Source organism: Helianthus annuus, chromosome 3 (genome assembly GCF_002127325.2).
Source record: "Helianthus annuus cultivar XRQ/B chromosome 3, HanXRQr2.0-SUNRISE, whole genome shotgun sequence".
In the NCBI taxonomy this organism is placed as follows: Eukaryota; Viridiplantae; Streptophyta; class Magnoliopsida; order Asterales; family Asteraceae; genus Helianthus; species Helianthus annuus.
Window position 1 is genome coordinate 149,090,959 of NC_035435.2, and position 19,408 is coordinate 149,110,366.

At 41.1% G+C, this 19,408-nt stretch overlaps 3 protein-coding genes across 3 annotated transcripts; all 3 read left to right on the plus strand.

Annotated features, from left to right (window-relative positions):
* The first annotated feature begins 2,412 nt into the window (after window positions 1-2,412).
* On the plus strand, window positions 2,413-3,282 carry LOC110932219 (protein ALP1-like). Its single transcript, XM_022175571.1, has one exon. It carries the CDS (start codon window positions 2,413-2,415, stop codon window positions 3,280-3,282), a length of 870 nt encoding a protein of 289 aa, XP_022031263.1.
* Window positions 3,283-5,178: 1,896 nt separating this feature from the next.
* On the plus strand, window positions 5,179-5,840 carry LOC110930009 (protein RALF-like 33). Its single transcript, XM_022173217.2, has one exon. The coding sequence runs from the start codon at window positions 5,257-5,259 to the stop codon at window positions 5,635-5,637; it is 381 nt and encodes a 126-aa protein (XP_022028909.1). The 5' UTR covers window positions 5,179-5,256; the 3' UTR covers window positions 5,638-5,840.
* An 11,864-nt stretch (window positions 5,841-17,704) lies between these two features.
* LOC110928087 (glutathione S-transferase T3-like) lies at window positions 17,705-18,905 on the plus strand. Its single transcript, XM_022171300.2, has 2 exons — window positions 17,705-17,771; window positions 18,109-18,905. The coding sequence occupies exon 2, from the start codon at window positions 18,165-18,167 to the stop codon at window positions 18,903-18,905; it is 741 nt and encodes a 246-aa protein (XP_022026992.1). The 5' UTR covers window positions 17,705-17,771; window positions 18,109-18,164.
* Window positions 18,906-19,408: the final 503 nt, after the last annotated feature.

Genomic DNA, 19,408 nt, shown 5'->3' on the forward strand with positions numbered 1-19,408 from the left:
TTTTAAACTAAAATAACTTTTATATACTTCATTATTTTTTTTTAAAAATATATACCATAAAATCAAGTATTTTTTTATCTTTAATATGAGTACCATATTGCTATACCTTTTTGTATTTATAAAAGTGTTTTTTTAAAAAAAAGTTAACAAAAGGTGTTTTATATTTGTGCTAATAAGGTGCTGATTATGTGTTAATTACAAAATAATACAAACAAACACCAAAAGTAGATATAATCAGCACATCTGGTGTGCTGATAATGGAGAACGATTGAAGATGTTGTGCTAATGTCGTTTATGTTGATAATGGAGAACGATTCGAGGACGATGTGCTGATAATGAAGAACGATTAATGATGTTGTGCTAATTATATAGTGTTGTGCTGATTATATTTTTTGTAATTATTTTTAATTAGTTATAAATAAATATGGTCAAAAAGTCTAAATTACCCCTAAACTAATTTTTTATTGATGGACACTTGTCAATTATGTATTGGTTCTTATGGTTCTTACAAACTTAAGTGTTTGTATTTGATCCCATTCCTATAGTTATATTTAAAGTACATAGAATATTATTATTTACAAGTGATATAAGAAAGAAAAAACTAAAAGAATAATTGTATTAAATTAAAATTAAAATTAAAATATATAAAAAGGACAAAAAGGAAGCAGAAAACCAGCTCAAAGTTAGTGGGCAAGCATCACTCATGCATCCATCAAACATATGCAAAGGTCAAATTGGTAAACGGCACCTAATTCTCGTGTCATTTTGGTAAATCTATGGAACTCCGATGGCAGTTGCGCATGCTGATATTCTATAATGTCATTATTTACGTTTTTGCCTCTTGACTTTGTTTAAAGACCGTTCTAGTCCTTTAGACGTGTAAGATATTTTGAAACTTATGTTACACTTACTTTTTATCGTTGGAAACACGATCATATATCAAGTTAGTTGTTTAAAATGGTTTTTTTACAGTTATCACTTATCAGTGTTAGGCTACAGGGTGTGGGGGTCATGATTGGGTCATGATTTGCCACATAGGCCCATTATTCATGCCCTATACCACCCCCCTTAATTAAATCACGGTGGTTCGCGTGGATTAAACCACGGCAACCACGACCCCTTTTTTATCCATTATTCACGCAAACCCTAACCCCACCATCAAAAAAGAACGGCAACAAATTCTTTTCCTCTGTGATAATCAAGTTCACGGTCGCAAATCACATCAAGAAGAACGATAACAGGTACTTGTTTTCTTATGATATGTATTACAATTATAGTTCTTCTTGATGTAATTGTTTTTTGTTTGGATTGATTGTTTTCTAGTTGAATTGTATGATAGATCGGTTAATATGATCTATATAATGTTCATACACACATATAATCTCAACCAGTTAGGGTTTATTCGTTCGTTTTCTGTCACGATTTGACTCGAATGATATGAACACGAGGACGTTACATGTTAATCTGTACCAACAGCTTGAATTAGGTTATATGTAGTTGCAGATCACTAGATAAGTTCTAGCACTGGAATTTTGGAGTTAAAACCTAATGTTATTTGGTTAATTGGCTCAAACACATTATTTCAGTTTATTAGGTTATACTTTAAAAGATATTAGGTCAGATAGAGAGTAAGTGATATGTTTCTGTTTTCACAAATTTATTTAAGCTAGGTGTGAATAGAAACCTTTTCTCATCATGTTGGATATGACGGTCAGGTAATGAAATGGACATCATGCTTCTGAACCAGCTTCTAGAAAATGATATATGAAGAGCAATCTTTTTATTTTAATCACTGCAAATTACATGCTTTTTTACTATGCTTGTTTATTGTGCATACAAAGTGACTATTTGCAAAATTGCTTAAACTAATGTAAATTAATGGTAACTTGTATTGTCTCCGGCTGATTGCCGCATACGAGTATAGTTAATTGTTGCAAAATTGCTTTAACTCACCACCATGGTGTCACCAACTTCTTCCGACGAGATCAACGAATTTTTTTTGAACGTGGTGGTGGAAACGACACAAATAATTATAGAGGAGGAAGAAACCTCGTCCAAACGGAGAAAACGACAACAATGTTTAAATAGGGATCGTGAAGGTATTTTTTTCGTGCATTATATTTTTTAAAGTGTCGTTTATGTCTTAGTGTAATTTATATTTTTGTAAAATATGTAGGTGCCCACGATAGGTTGATGGCCGATTACTTTGCCGAAAACCCGGTATACACGGATGAAATGTTTAGGCGTCGTTTCCGAATGAGTCGTCGTCTTTTCTTACGTATAGCCAACGATTTGGCTAATTATGACCCATTTTTCACACTAAGATGGGATGCTACAGGTAAAAGGAGGTTTACCACTTTACAAAAGTGTACGTCGGCAATTCGCCAATTGGCTTACGGTACAAGTAGCGACATGTGGGATGAATATCTGAAGATGTCTGATAGAACTTCACGTGAGAGTTTGTATCATTTTTGCAAAGGGGTGGTCAAGCTATACAGCACGAAGTACTTACGAAGGCCAACAAAGAATGATATCATAAAGTTGTACCAGGCACACGAAAGTAAACATGGTTTTCCTGGAATGCTTGGTAGCATAGATTGTATGCATTGGCCTTGGCGCAATTGCCCTAATGCATGGCGAGGTCAATTTACTCGTGGTGATCATGGTCATCCCACAATAATTCTAGAAGCCGTGGCATCAAATGATCTTTGGGTTTGGCATGCTTTCTTTGGTGTTCCTGGTTCGAATAACGACATTAACGTTCTTGGTCAGTCAGATGTTTTCAATGATATCATTAATGGTACGGGGCCTGATTCTAGGTTTTCGGTTTCAGGAGTAGAATACAAGCACGGGTATTATCTAGCTGATGGAATATACCCAACATACACAGCGATTGTTAAAACTATACCGTATCCAGAAGATGAAAAAAGAAAGAAGTTTGCAAAATGTCAAGAATCTGCTAGGAAAGATGTTGAGCGTCTATTTGGGGTTCTACAACAAAAATGGCACATAGTTGCAAACCCAGCACGAGCACTTGAACTCAAAACATTGAGATATTGTATGTATGCTTGTATCTTGCTGCATAACATGATTATCGAAGACGAAGGTAACGCCATATGTGAATATGATCCTAACGACATTCATGAGAATGTTGTACCAGTTGATGAAGGGCAACAAGAATCTAACATGTGGGCGTTATACAACGAGACTACGCATAACCATCTTCGTTCGGATTTGATTGAACATGTTTGGCAATTTGGTCTGGTTAACAACAACGAGTAGTTTTTTTCTTAATTTATTATATGTAGTTTAAATTTGGATGTTATTTTTTTTTTTATTAATTTGACTGTTATGTAGTTTAAATCATAATTGTGTGTTGGTGACAAATCTTATAGAAGAGATTAAAGTGATGGGTTATTTGTGGATGAGAAGTAGGTCAAAGGGTGAGGCAATAACCTGGGAAAATTGGCTTGAGTTTGAGTTAACAAGTTCGGGGATTTAAGATGTATTTTTTTTCTCTTCTGTTGTATCGTGATGTGCTGGTTAACATGTCTCTTAGCCTATGCCCACCATAGATTCTTGCACTATTAATCTTTTACTAGTAAAAAATAAAGAGCAAGGGCTTCTCTTGTATGTGTAAAACACACGTAATATACTCTAGTAGACTAGGCAAATATGGAACCAACATGTAGATGAAAAAGGATTGCAGCACTGTTGTACCAAGTGGAGTGAAAGGTATACTAACAATCATATACAGGGCAATAGATATTTTCTAGTCTAAGAAATTACTCTTGAATTATCCATTTGTCTAATTGCCATGTAAATAATATTTTTCTTATTAAATTGAATGTTATGTAGTTTATTACTAAAATTTATTTGTTGTTTATTTAAAACAAATAAAATATATATCACAAAAAAAGGGTGGATGGTGGTTTGGGTCATGACCACACCCTTAGGATAGTGGTTTTGGATGGTGGATGAGAGAGTGATGACATGGCGCTGACATGGAGGGTCATGGTGGTCATGAGGGTCATGACCACACCCTATAGCCTTAGTAATATAAAATTTATTCTAACCATAATTCATAACGGTATACTTTTGTTAATTTTAATAGCAACGTATTTTGAAATAGCATTTGTATAATTAACTTTTATAGTATAATTTATTTATTTGGTGTATATATATAATACAACAATGTTTTCATTTATTTTCATCCAAACACAGCTTTTAAATTTTTTAAGGTTTGAATTTGCAACCTAATGCGAGAAATCACTTGAATTTGCAACCTAATTTATTTTCATACAACAATGTTTTCATTTACTTGGTGTAAACACTTGATTCTTGTACCTTTTTACACAAATGGGACAACAAAAATACGAGAAATCACTTAATCTGTAAACTTCACGGCTTAGAGTAAAATAATTATTATTTTTCTTTAAATTATTAACTTAGACCTTTTAATTTTAAAGGAAGCCAATGACTAGGCAACAGGCGTAGTTACTTTTACACCAAGAGTAGTTCTCTATGATGACATGAGCGTGTATAACTGGTTTGCGTTCTATCATGCAAAAACTAAAATTTTAGTTGCAAAAGCATATTTCTCGTGCACCAAAATGGATCTTTTAACACATCTGACATGTTTAATCAATTGTAACTATTATACTAATAATAAAAAATCTTATTTTTTTTAATGGCCAAAAAATTCTCCAAATTGGTTACTAGTGAAATTCACCACATATAGATACACTCGCCTCCGAACCGAGTAAAACCCTCATTTAGGGCCGAAGCTCGTGAACACTCTTCCGAAGACACAACTGTACGATGAGGTAAAACCCACTCAGTTCAACGATCAAACTAGCGATCGTCGCCTACTCGTTAGTCTCCCACAAACATCAGGTGCCGTCGAAACTAAACAGTGGGGTAGGAAGCAAACCTGGATCACTTGAAATACCAGGTCTCTCTCTTATCACTCCACCACCAACTCATTGGCTCAAAAAACTTAACTTAAACCACAATAACTCAATAACCATTTTCTACAAAATTGCTCATCAAACAATGCGATAACACACTTTCCAACTCAATAAAATCCAACAAAGACAATTCTCCAAAACTAAAAGGACTAAATATAACACAACTCTCATCTTTCAACAATATGCTCCCCTTTAAAACCTCCTTTTTGCATCTCTTCATCACTCAACCCTGTCAGCACCCATCTAGAGAGAGAAAACCCTTCTAGAGAGAGAAACCACCGCAAAAATGTCCAAATCAACCGCTCTCCTCGTGATCTCTGCATCAATCCTCGTCATCCACATGCTCACGCTCTCATTCCCCGCCGTTGAAGCCGCCGGGGACCACCACATCGGCTGGATTCCGACAACCACCGGCTGCCGTGGATCTATGGCGGAGTGTCTCGCTGAAGGCGGAGATCTGGATATTGACGACATGGAGCTATCAATGGACAGTGAAATAAACCGGCGCATTTTAGCAACAAACCGGCGCTACATCAGCTACGGTGCGCTGAGCAAGAACAATGTTCCGTGCTCGCGACGCGGCGCGTCGTATTACAACTGCCGGTCTGGAGGTCAGGCTAACCCTTACTCACGTGGTTGCAGTGCCATCACGCGCTGCCGTCGTTGAGCGCGTGGCGTTTGTTTGTTTGTTTCTATTATTATTATTTTATTTATTGGATTTATGATGTTATGTGAAGTAATTAAATTTTTATTATTAGTTTGATGGAATATCATATCATATACTTTTTCTTATACATTGATACAATTTGGAAATAAATCTGGTGTAATTTTGAATTGATTGCTCATAAATACTGATTTTGTGTGTGAAAACCCTTGTGCGTTGTGGCTTGTACATTACGCATTGGATGTTGTACTTTGTTTGTTATTGACTTTTTGGTAATTTTGACTTACCTTGTGACATATTGTGTGGAAATTTACCTTTTTACCCCTAGATATACACATCAAAAGAGATGACGGTCACGATCATGATGATGGTTGTGAGGATCAAATGTTGGGGATAGAAGATCAGGGAGCATATCGGGTTGGTGGAGCCTTGGGTGATGGGTTATGGGGTGGGTCGCCGACGGTTATGAGGTGGGTCACCGGACTTATACGATTGTCGAATGTGTGGTCTTAGCTTTTAATTTTTTTGTTTTATGTTATCTCTAGTAAATTACACAGATGGCTCTGGTTATATACTGTAAAAGGTAATATTCATTTTAGTGAAGCTAAGATCATCCGTAATGGCTAGTGCCTTTCAAGGCTATGAGTAGTGGTTGTGGTGAATAATGTCCCAGCTTTGGGCGTTGTCTGCCACTGTCGTCTTAGTCAGCAAAATGACGTTTTTCTAAAATAGGTGTAATGGGGATGTGACGGTTATGTTAAAAGGGGTGTAAAGAATTAAATAAATAAAAAAACATGCAAAATATTGATTGGCTAAAGAAGAAGAGGGTTACATGTGATTGGACCAACAAAATGAGGCTTTGGCGTTGTTTTTAAAACGCCTGGGACAAAAAAAAAAAAAAAAAAAAAAAAAAAAAAAAAAAACGCCCAAGGGGGCCATGACCGGGGCGTGCTTTGGCATTTTCACGCAAAAAAACGTCCCAAATCCACACCACTACGGCTTGTCTAAGAGATATTTTCTGTCATACCAGTATAATTACATCCTTTAAAAAAATATGTATTGGTTAACGTATTTTAATGTTATTAATATAATTTAGGGCTTTTTAAGAGAAAATGTTACTGTTCATCTGTATATTTGGGGACACTGTTCACCCCCTATAATTTTTTAATATATTTTGAAAGTGGTTGTGAGTGGAGGAGAGAGAAAAGGTAATGATAAAGGTATAAAAAATATTATTTAATTGAAAATGAGAGATAAAATGTAGTGTTTTTTAGGCTATACGGTATGGGGGTCGGCCCCGGCCCGTCGCGGGTCGGCGACGGTCCAAACACCGTGCCGCCCCCTACCGTCCCCGTCTTCTCCGTCCGAAAATGGACGTTGGCGACGACGCAAAAAGTGTGGGCCCCCCTATTAAAATATGACCGTTAATAAAAAAAAAATTAAATTTCTATATTTTGAATAAAGCCAACGGCTATAATTTTAAATTATATAAATTAAACATCCATTTTCACTATCAAACACCAAATTAACCTCCACAATTCACCATTTTCTCCTATAATTTTTACACTCTCTTCCACTACACTCTCAACCTTCTTCCACATAATTTTCATGGATCCGTTCAACAACCCGGATACTCCCAACACTCCTTCGAACAACCCGAATACTCCCACCAATCCGACCCAACCAAATGTTTTTTCGGTTCCGGGATATTATCCAACGCTAGAACCGAACCAATTCTCCCAATTTTCATCGAACGCGTTTGCGTCATTCCAACAATCGCCCAACCAATTCACTCAAATCTCCCAAAATCAAGCTCTTCAACAAATGATGATGCGGGGTGCTTGGAACTTTCCACCCGTTCAACCTCAACCGATCCCCACACCCCCCGTTCAACCCCAACCGATCCCCACACCCCGTTCAATCCGAAGATGATGTGGAGATTGTGCCCGAAACCCAACCGCCTAAAGGGAAAGGAAAACGAAACAAAGGGAAACAAGTAGCGGGTGATCTGTCACACCCCCAAAATCCCACCTGCGGAGTACTACCGCTTGGAGGCGTGACTGACCAGGATCCAGCCACCAATCATACTGAACAAGCATATAAGTAGTTATAAAAGTTTAACCATCACGATTGGTGTTCCAAAACAAATAAGTTTAAGTTGCAAGCGGAAGCATAAGTTTAAAGTTATAACATAAGTTCCAAAGGTTTCAAGTTTAACATAGTCTTGTAGCAATCCCTGTCCCACAACGATCCTCCTCCATGCAAGCTCCCACTGAGTACCTATGGTCCTGCAAAGCATGTAGTAACGAGTCAACAACTAGTTGAGTGAGTTCACGGGTGGGCGTTCGTTTTAGTTGTTTTCGAAAACAGTTTACTTTATCTGGCATCCTGCCGTGGGGGTTACCCCATAGTTTTAAAAACGTGACCAGTTCATTCCCAGTTACTCCGGCACTCCGGCCGTGGGGGCTACCCCATGTACATCATCTGGCTCTCCAGCCGTGGGGGCTACCCCATGTGTATACTAGACTCGTTACCGTATCGATTGCTGACTGTAGTCATGTTTATGTGCCCTGAAAACATCAATGTCTATCATCATTGACGTGCCCCAGATCCATTAGTTCACGCCCGTCCTCTGCGGCACGGTGTGAGGCTTGTCAGACCTAAATAGCGCTATCTAACTAATGACCCGCTCGCCATTGGCCCGGCGATTAGTCGATACAAAAAGGAGGGACTTCGTGATAGAGTTTTAGTCTAGTACGTTTATCCGTCCATCCGGACGAGGAATCACATTCCTGAACCACTGACGTCCTACCCGAGGTAGACGAGGAACCCACGTTCCTTAACCCCGTTCCCAACCCAGGGAATCCCATGCTTTGTAAAGGGTGTGAACTCACCTCGGTTTGCTCGGCAGTTAATCACAGAAAGTCAATCAAGTCGCAAGTATTCAATAACGTCCTATCACGGTTATCACGTATAATCAGAGTCGAACCAAGTAGTGCACAAATGTTCAGTACGTTTGGCAATCACGTATAATCAGTAACAGTTCACAGTTAACATTCAAACACAATCCACAGTCTAAGTGTAAGGCCCAAACAGTTGGGCTTGTGATAACAGGCCCAAGTAACACATCAACAGTAGCACATAAATTCGGCCCACTAACTTAGGCCCAAAAGTGAGTCGCAACCGGACTCGCAAGCATGGTCTCGAGTCATGCTGTGTGTTGATCATGGATGGTTGCGAGTCGCAACCGGTGTCGCAACCGTAGTCTCGGTTCATCATGCTAAGGTCTCGAGTCGCAACGGGACTCGTAACCTGTGGTTTCGGCTTGTCCTGTTATGGTTGCGAGTCGCAACCGCGTAGTCTCGAGTTGTAACGCTGTGGTTGCGAGTCGCAACGGGTGATTGCGAGTCGGTAAGCTGTCGTTGTCAAGTTCACGTGTTGATGCAGATATGGTCAGATTAATGGTACATTATAATCAGGCCCAAATCAGGAAACTACCAATAGCATTCCACTAACAGTTTTCCTAATCAGGTTACTAGTCAAAGATGGATCAAAATCACAAGGGTTTTCACATTCTTAACTATCATTCAAAGTGTTCTTCACATATTCAAACACATATTCAACAAGTTCATAACATATTAACCACTTATTCACCCAAAATCATGAACAACTATCAAGATACAATTTTACTAGCATGCATCCTACTTGACAAACATATTCATTAGCCGATTTTCTTAGTATAAACACCCAAACTTTTCGGATCTAATCCAAGTGCAACCAATATCATCATCCACCCTTTTTAACATACAATGAACCCATTTTCATCATCAAATATTTATGTATAGTTCAACTAATAACAAGAAACATTCATGAACCGATTTCTTTTCAAAACATTATGTATAACTCATCTTAACATATTGTCACATAATCTCATCTTACAAACATAACATGAACACACTAACATTCAACAAAGCATTAAGAACACTAACCGGTTATGGGTTTCGAGGGTGTGTGAAAAGCTTCCAACCGGGTGTGTGTGTGAGCCGATCCAAGTCCAAAGATCCAAGAATGATGGAGTGTGTTTGTGTTCTAGAGTTTAGGTGAGAGAGAGAAGTAGGAGAGTGTGTGTTGTAATGTTCAACAAAATGGTAACACTAACTAAGGTAGTGTATTTATAGTCAAAGTTCCAAGTGTGTGCACCCTATGGGTTTCGGCTAAGGGTTTTCGGCCCAATGGCCCAACCGGCCAAAGGCCCAAACCGGCCTAATGGTTATGGTTCACTCGAGACCACATGGTCTCGAGTCGGGTCCTTGTTGTTTCGTGTCGGGTTCTCGGTTCACAATAACACACATACATATATACATACAATGCACACAAAACAAAGCACATAAAAGTTCACGTTATCATTAAGTTTAATCATTCAACTAATCACATAACGTACAAGTATATCGCATCAAGACACAACGAAGGTTCTAGGTTTCGGGTTGTCACATCATCCCCAAGTTGAAAGAAATTTCGTCCCGAAATTTGACGGCACTCACTGAGGAAGCTAGTTAGGTTGCAAGGTTTTCCCGGTTATCCTGGGGTGTCACATCCACCCCCCGTTGATCTGGAATTTCGTCCCGAAATTCCGTAGCTTCAGCCTCAGTAGCGTTTGTACTGTTCTCAAACAGTTGGGGATACTTTTGTTTCATCCGATCTTCGCGCTCCCAGGTAAACTCTGGGCCGCGACGTGAGTTCCAACGAACTCGAACAAGAGGTATTCTAGTGTTCTTGAGGACCTTAACATCCCGGTCCGTGATCTCGACAGGTTCTTCGACGAATTTCAACTGTTCGTCGATCGTAAGTTCCTTCAGAGGAACTACGTGCGTCTCATCTGACAGACACTTCTTCAGATTCGACACATGGAAAACGTTGTGAACTGCACCGAGTTCTGTTGGTAATTTCAGTCGGTAGGCCACCTTGCCTATTTTCTCAAGAATCTCAAAAGGTCCAACGTACCGTGGGTTGAGTTTCCCTCGTTTACCAAAACGAACCACACCCTTCCAGGGTGAAACTTTGAGTAATACCCGCTCCCCAACCTGGAGCTCAAGTGGTTTCCTGCCCTTATCGGCGTATGCCTTCTGACGGTCACGAGCGGCCGCCATGCGTTGTCGTATTTGAGCAATCCGCTCAGTAGTGTCTACCACATGTTCTGGACCAGTGATCTGACTATCCCCCACCTCTGCCCAACAGAGGGGTGACCGGCATTTACGTCCGTACAATGCCTCAAACGGAGCAGCTTTAATGCTGGTGTGGTAGCTGTTATTATACGAGAATTCCACGAGTGGCAGATGCCTTTCCCAGCTGTTGCCAAAGTCGATTACACATGCACGAAGCATGTCTTCTAAGGTCTGAATAGTTCGCTCGGACTGCCCGTCCGTCTGTGGGTGATACGCTGTGCTCATATCTAGACGTGAGCCAAAAGACTTGTGCATTGCCTGCCACAGTTCCGAAGTAAAACGTGCATCTCGATCAGAGATAATAGAAGTGGGCACCCCGTGCCTCGAAACAACTTCCTTGAGGTATATTTCCGCCAGAGTGGAGAACTTATCCGTCTCCTTGATTGCCAAGAAATGTGCGGATTTCGTGAGTCGATCCACGATCACCCAGATAGTATCGTTTCCGCGCTGGGATCTAGGTAGGCCAGTAACGAAATCCATGGAAATTTGCTCCCATTTCCATTGTGGTATCTCTGGTTGCTGAAGTAGGCCTGAAGGTTTCTGATATTCTGTCTTGACTCGCGCACAAGTCAAACACTTGCTGACGTAAGTTGCTATGTGGGCCTTCATGCTAGGCCACCAATACGTAGTTTTAATATCGTGGTACATCTTGTCCGAACCAGGGTGTACCGAGTAGCGAGATTTGTGCGCTTCATCCATCACAAGTTCCCGTAAATCGCCATAGTGCGGGACCCAAATGCGTCCTGTTACATAATAAGCACCGTCTTCCTTCTGTTCTAAGCGTTGCCTTGACCCGCGTAGAGCTTCTGCTCTAACGTTTTCTGGTTTCAGTGCTTCTATCTGAGCAGCTCGTATTTGCGAAGGTAGACTAGAATGTATCGTGAGTTGTAAAGCTCTTACACGCTTAGGCGTAGTGTCCTTTCGACTCAGGGCGTCCGCCACTACATTGGCCTTGCCCGGGTGATACCTGATAGAGCACTCGTAATCATTCAGCAGCTCGACCCATCGTCGCTGCCGCATATTCAGTTCCTTCTGTTTGAATATGTGTTCTAAACTTCTGTGGTCGGTGTAGATGGCGCACTTGGTTCCGTAAAGGTAATGCCGCCATAACTTAAGTGCGAAAACAACCGCTCCCAGCTCTAAATCATGTGTCGTGTAGTTCTTCTCGTGAACTTTAAGTTGTCGTGAGGCGTAAGCTATGACTTTATCTCGTTGCATCAATACACAACCAAGACCTTGAATTGATGCATCACAGTAAACCACAAAATCGTCTGTGCCTTCTGGCAGTGAAAGGATAGGTGCACTGCAAAGTCTATCCTTTAGATGCTGAAAAGCTAACTCTTGTGCATTTCCCCAATGATAAACAACGCCTTTCTGCGTTAGTAAGGTGAGAGGCTGCGCGATCTTAGAAAAATCCTTAATGAATCTCCTGTAATATCCTGCCAATCCCAAAAATTGGCGAATTTCCTTTGGTGTGCGAGGCGCAGGCCAGTTCTTAATAGATTCCACTTTGGATGGATCAACGTGAATCCCATCCTTGTTCATCACATGCCCTAGGAAATGGACTTCACGAAGCCAGAAGTCGCATTTCGAGAATTTTGCGTAAAGCTGTTCCTTCCGAAGGAGTTCCAAAATAAGTCGTAGATGCTGTTCGTGCTCTTCTTTACTCTTAGAATAGATCAGGATGTCGTCGATGAAGACTATAACAAACTTGTCCAGGTACGGTTTGCACACTCGATTCATCAAATCCATAAAAACTGCCGGTGCGTTCGTCAGCCCAAACGGCATGACCAGAAACTCATAGTGCCCATATCGAGTCCTAAAAGCCGTCTTAGAGGCATCCTCTTCCCGAACTCTCAGCTGGTGATATCCCGATCTCAAATCGATCTTCGAATAGTAGCTCGACCCCTGCAACTGGTCGAACAAGTCGTCAATACGCGGTAGAGGATAACGATTCTTCACAGTCACCTTGTTGAGTTCGCGATAGTCGATACACATTCTGAAGGTACCATCCTTCTTTTTCACAAAAAGTACTGGAGCTCCCCAAGGCGATGAGCTAGGACGAATAAAACCCTTATCCAAGAGTTCTTGTAGTTGCGTGGAGAGTTCTTCCAACTCTGATGGCGCTAAACGATAAGGTGCACGGGCTACAGGCGCGGCTCCAGGAGCTAAATCAATCTGAAACTCGACTTGGCGATGGGGCGGAAGACCAGGTAATTCCTCAGGGAATACCTCAGGATAGTCGCGTACAACGGGAAAATCTTCTAACTTCTTCTCCTTTTCTGTGGTATCAGTAACTAAAGCCAAAATCGCAGTGTGGCCCTTTCGTAAGCATTTCTGAGCCTTAAGAAGAGAGATGATGTTCTCAACAGCACTTCTCTTGTCGCCACGAATCATGAGAGGTTCACTACCTAAACCAGGAATACGAACGATCTTCTCGTTGCAAAGAATCTCTGCTCGGTGTTGGGATAACCAATCCATCCCAATGACAACGTCGAAACTACCCAAGACAATAGGAATAAGATCGATAGCGAAGGTCTGATTAGCGAGAATAAGCTGGCAACCCTTGACTACGTGCGAGGCTTCCAAACTCTTACCATTAGCTAGCTCTACGGTGTGCTTGTCGCTCAGGGGTGTAGGAATACGCTTAAGCATCTTACTAACTTCTAGTGACACATAGCTAGTATCGGCACCCGAATCAAATAAGACTGTAACATAAAAGTCGTCGAGAAGGAACTTACCCGTCACCACGTTGGGATCATTCCTTGCTTCACCTTGACCAATCACGAACACACGTCCCCTAGCACCATTGTTGTTGTTGTTCCCATTGTTACCATTCCCCTGATTGTTGTTGTTCTGGTTCAGTTGGGGACAATCCTTCTTGAAGTGGCCTTCAGCTCCACACTGAAAGCACCCTTTGTTGTTACCCTGCTGCTGTCGCTGGTTCTGCTGAGGTTGCTGACGATTCTGGTTGACGGGGTATGCGCTTCTGCAATCCTTTGCAACATGACCAGGCTTGTTGCATCGATGACAGTTGCCCCTGGTGCATGGCCCACTGTGGTGTAGGCTGCAGCGATTGCACTTGGGGTGATTCCCCTTGTATCCACCATGACTTTGACCACCAGACGACTGCTGACTGGGGCTCTTGTGATCGTCCGTCTTTCTCTGCTGAGACTGAGTTTGCACTGAAGTTGAACCCCTGCTTGAAGTTCCATCCCATTTCCGTTTATCCCCACTAGAAGTACCAGTAGTAGTTGCAGCACCTATACGCTTCGGTAACTTGTTCTGCTCCACCGCTTGGTCAGTGAGACGGTGAGCCAACTGTACAACCTGCTGGATAGTAGTCAACCTCGCTGAAGTCACATGACTTTGGATCTCTGGCACCAAGCCCTTGAGATAGAGTTCAATTCGCTTGTAGGGAGGATCCACCATAGTAGGACACAACAAAGCAAGCTCATGCGATCTCTTAGTGTATGCCTCAATTTCTGACCCCGACATCTTAAGATTGTAGAACTCATCTTCCAGTTTGTGAATGTCGTCACGACTGCAGTATTCCTCCCTGATCATTTCCTTGAAAGTTTCCCATGGGGTGGCGTTGGCAGCAACCAACCCTAACATCTGCACCTGAGCATTCCACCACGTGAGGGCCAAACCCTCGAGAGTACCAGTAGCATACTTCACCCTGCGCGCTTCAGGGCATTCGCACATTTCGAACACAGACTCCAGTTTCTCAAACCAGTGTAGGAGACCTACTGCTCCTTCGGTGCCGCTAAAAGTCGTGGGTCGACAGTCCATAAAGGTCTTAAAAGTGCACACCGGTGCCTGAGCATACTGACCTAAGGTAGGTGAAAGAAAAGACAGAGATTAACACAAAGGTTGGTTCACGAGAGTAGGATCCAAATGATCCTAGAACAATTTCGGACTGCAGGATATACCTCCTGCGTGTGCAGCTGCGAGCGCTGCGGCAACTCGTTCGTTGATCAAAGCCGTCAACTGGGCTTGTGTCATGTTAACGCGTCCAGACATGGTTCTTCATAACAAGAGTAACACGTGTGAGAGAGGTTCGCGAAAGCACGATAGTAGGACAGAGTAAGCACGCACGTGTTCAAACAACAGTAGCTATACTAATCAAGCATACCATGAGCAGTGTACTACGCAACTAACAAGTAGGCAATATACATACATCATATTACCTAGAACGTCGAGCCTTGCATGAGGAGCGAAGTGTCGTTGTGGACCGTCGAGCGCTATACCGGTTATAGTCTGGTTTTAACAAAAACGTTTCTCCTTTATTAAAACCAAGTTCACTATAACCAATGGCTCTGATACCAATCTGTCACACCCCCAAAATCCCACCTGCGGAGTACTACCGCTTGGAGGCGTGACTGACCAGGATCCAGCCACCAATCATACTGAACAAGCATATAAGTAGTTATAAAAGTTTAACCATCACGATTGGTGTTCCAAAACAAATAAGTTTAAGTTGCAAGCGGAAGCATAAGTTTAAAGTTATAACATAAGTTCCAAAGGTTTCAAGTTTAACATAGTCTTGTAGCAATCCCTGTCCCACAACGATCCTCCTCCATGCAAGCTCCCACTGAGTACCTATGGTCCTGCAAAGCATGTAGTAACGAGTCAACAACTAGTTGAGTGAGTTCACGGGTGGGCGTTCGTTTTAGTTGTTTTCGAAAACAGTTTACTTTATCTGGCATCCTGCCGTGGGGGTTACCCCATAGTTTTAAAAACGTGACCAGTTCATTCCCAGTTACTCCGGCACTCCGGCCGTGGGGGCTACCCCATGTACATCATCTGGCTCTCCAGCCGTGGGGGCTACCCCATGTGTATACTAGACTCGTTACCGTATCGATTGCTGACTGTAGTCATGTTTATGTGCCCTGAAAACATCAATGTCTATCATCATTGACGTGCCCCAGATCCATTAGTTCACGCCCGTCCTCTGCGGCACGGTGTGAGGCTTGTCAGACCTAAATAGCGCTATCTAACTAATGACCCGCTCGCCATTGGCCCGGCGATTAGTCGATACAAAAAGGAGGGACTTCGTGATAGAGTTTTAGTCTAGTACGTTTATCCGTCCATCCGGACGAGGAATCACATTCCTGAACCACTGACGTCCTACCCGAGGTAGACGAGGAACCCACGTTCCTTAACCCCGTTCCCAACCCAGGGAATCCCATGCTTTGTAAAGGGTGTGAACTCACCTCGGTTTGCTCGGCAGTTAATCACAGAAAGTCAATCAAGTCGCAAGTATTCAATAACGTCCTATCACGGTTATCACGTATAATCAGAGTCGAACCAAGTAGTGCACAAATGTTCAGTACGTTTGGCAATCACGTATAATCAGTAACAGTTCACAGTTAACATTCAAACACAATCCACAGTCTAAGTGTAAGGCCCAAACAGTTGGGCTTGTGATAACAGGCCCAAGTAACACATCAACAGTAGCACATAAATTCGGCCCACTAACTTAGGCCCAAAAGTGAGTCGCAACCGGACTCGCAAGCATGGTCTCGAGTCATGCTGTGTGTTGATCATGGATGGTTGCGAGTCGCAACCGGTGTCGCAACCGTAGTCTCGGTTCATCATGCTAAGGTCTCGAGTCGCAACGGGACTCGTAACCTGTGGTTTCGGCTTGTCCTGTTATGGTTGCGAGTCGCAACCGCGTAGTCTCGAGTTGTAACGCTGTGGTTGCGAGTCGCAACGGGTGATTGCGAGTCGGTAAGCTGTCGTTGTCAAGTTCACGTGTTGATGCAGATATGGTCAGATTAATGGTACATTATAATCAGGCCCAAATCAGGAAACTACCAATAGCATTCCACTAACAGTTTTCCTAATCAGGTTACTAGTCAAAGATGGATCAAAATCACAAGGGTTTTCACATTCTTAACTATCATTCAAAGTGTTCTTCACATATTCAAACACATATTCAACAAGTTCATAACATATTAACCACTTATTCACCCAAAATCATGAACAACTATCAAGATACAATTTTACTAGCATGCATCCTACTTGACAAACATATTCATTAGCCGATTTTCTTAGTATAAACACCCAAACTTTTCGGATCTAATCCAAGTGCAACCAATATCATCATCCACCCTTTTTAACATACAATGAACCCATTTTCATCATCAAATATTTATGTATAGTTCAACTAATAACAAGAAACATTCATGAACCGATTTCTTTTCAAAACATTATGTATAACTCATCTTAACATATTGTCACATAATCTCATCTTACAAACATAACATGAACACACTAACATTCAACAAAGCATTAAGAACACTAACCGGTTATGGGTTTCGAGGGTGTGTGAAAAGCTTCCAACCGGGTGTGTGTGTGAGCCGATCCAAGTCCAAAGATCCAAGAATGATGGAGTGTGTTTGTGTTCTAGAGTTTAGGTGAGAGAGAGAAGTAGGAGAGTGTGTGTTGTAATGTTCAACAAAATGGTAACACTAACTAAGGTAGTGTATTTATAGTCAAAGTTCCAAGTGTGTGCACCCTATGGGTTTCGGCTAAGGGTTTTCGGCCCAATGGCCCAACCGGCCAAAGGCCCAAACCGGCCTAATGGTTATGGTTCACTCGAGACCACATGGTCTCGAGTCGGGTCCTTGTTGTTTCGTGTCGGGTTCTCGGTTCACAATAACACACATACATATATACATACAATGCACACAAAACAAAGCACATAAAAGTTCACGTTATCATTAAGTTTAATCATTCAACTAATCACATAACGTACAAGTATATCGCATCAAGACACAACGAAGGTTCTAGGTTTCGGGTTGTCACATGATCAAGCGTCAAAACCGAAGGCGATTAAATGGACCCCAATCGAAGAAGAAGCCTTAGCCAAGGCTTTCATTGGCACTTCCGACAACCCGGTAAAAGGTTCGTATTTTTTTAAAGTTTACATCTTTTTAAAGTTTACATCTTTATAAAGTTTACATCTTTTTAAATTTATAAAGTTTACATTTTAAGTGTTATAGTTTTTTTTTGGTTTAAATTTAATAGTTTTTAAGTTTAGTTTTTAATTTTTTTTAATAACAGTAGGTTTTTTTAAGTTTAGTTTTTAAGTTTTTAAATTTAATAATTTTTTAATTCTTCACAGTTAGTTTAGTTTAAGTTTTTTAATTTTTTAATTCATAACAGTAAGTTTTTTTTTATTATTTTATATGTTGTAAGGTTTGTTTTGTTTATTTACTTTTATTTGTTTGTTTTTTTATAGGTAATAACCAACCGGGTGACGGGTTTTGGTCCAAGGTATTGACCAAGTTTCTCGCCATGATGGACCAAGGCCCGTATAGAGATATCGACTCGGTTTCATCGAAGTGGCGAAAATTGAACTCGGCCATTAATCGGTTTTGCGAGGAGTATAACAAATTATATACAAGTGACCGTCGTAGCGGGTGGAACGACGAGGATGTGTTCAAAATGGCATTGCAAAAGTATAAGCAAAATCATGGTTCCAACTTTCCTCACGTTCGCGCGTGGATGGTTGTAAAAGACGACCCAAAATGGGCGCCCATTCCTAACGAGGTGGCGATGGCGAAACGCCAAAAAACATCGGAAACGGGTAGTTTAAGCGCCGGTGGATCGGACGCGAGGTGTCACATTAACTTAAATGATGACGCCGACTATGACGAAGACGAGTATAACGTACGTGAACCCGAGCGTCCACCGGGCCGAGACAAAACAAAAAAGGAGCGGGCCAAGGGAAAAGGAAAGGAAACGGTGGACCCGAACATGGTTGAGTTTATGGGACACCTAAAAGTGTACAACGACATATCGGCCCAAAAGTCGAAGGCGAAGGAGCGGGCCGTCGAAGAAAAAAGTCGTGCATCGGACGAGAAGTTAAAAGATAAGGTCCGATTGTCGAATGAGAAAATCCGAATCTCCGATGAAAAAATTCGGCTTAAGGAATGGGAAATAATGATGATGAATGTCGAGAACGAACCCGAGCCGAAACGTTCGATGTTGAAAAAACTACAAAACGACATCATGAAAAAGCATCAAATTATTTAACTTTATGTTTATTTTTATTAAGTCTTTTTTTTAAGTTTATGTTTTTTTTAATATTTATGTAATGTGTGTTTAATATTAATGAAAATATTTTATTAGTGTATTTGTCAAATGTAAAAAAAAATAAAATAATAAAAAACATAAAAAAAACATAAAAAGTGTTGAAGGACTATGACTAGGATCATCCTACCATGCCTTCTAGTTTTGGAGGATGGACCATCTTAGTGAGGACTATGATGTGTCGCCTAGGTGGCGGATCATCCTCCAAGGATGGTCCATCACCATACCATGTAGTCTTAGTGTAATTTAGGGTGAAAGTATGATGGGTTGGATGTTGCCTTATTACGTATTTCCTCAAACCGAAAAATCAATTACATATTTTCCATTCCTAACTCATATATATTACATAGTTCCCCGTTGCATTTAAATAACTCTTATTTATGACTATTTAACCGTTAATGAACTATTGACTAAATATTTACATATTTCTCCACTCTAATATGTAA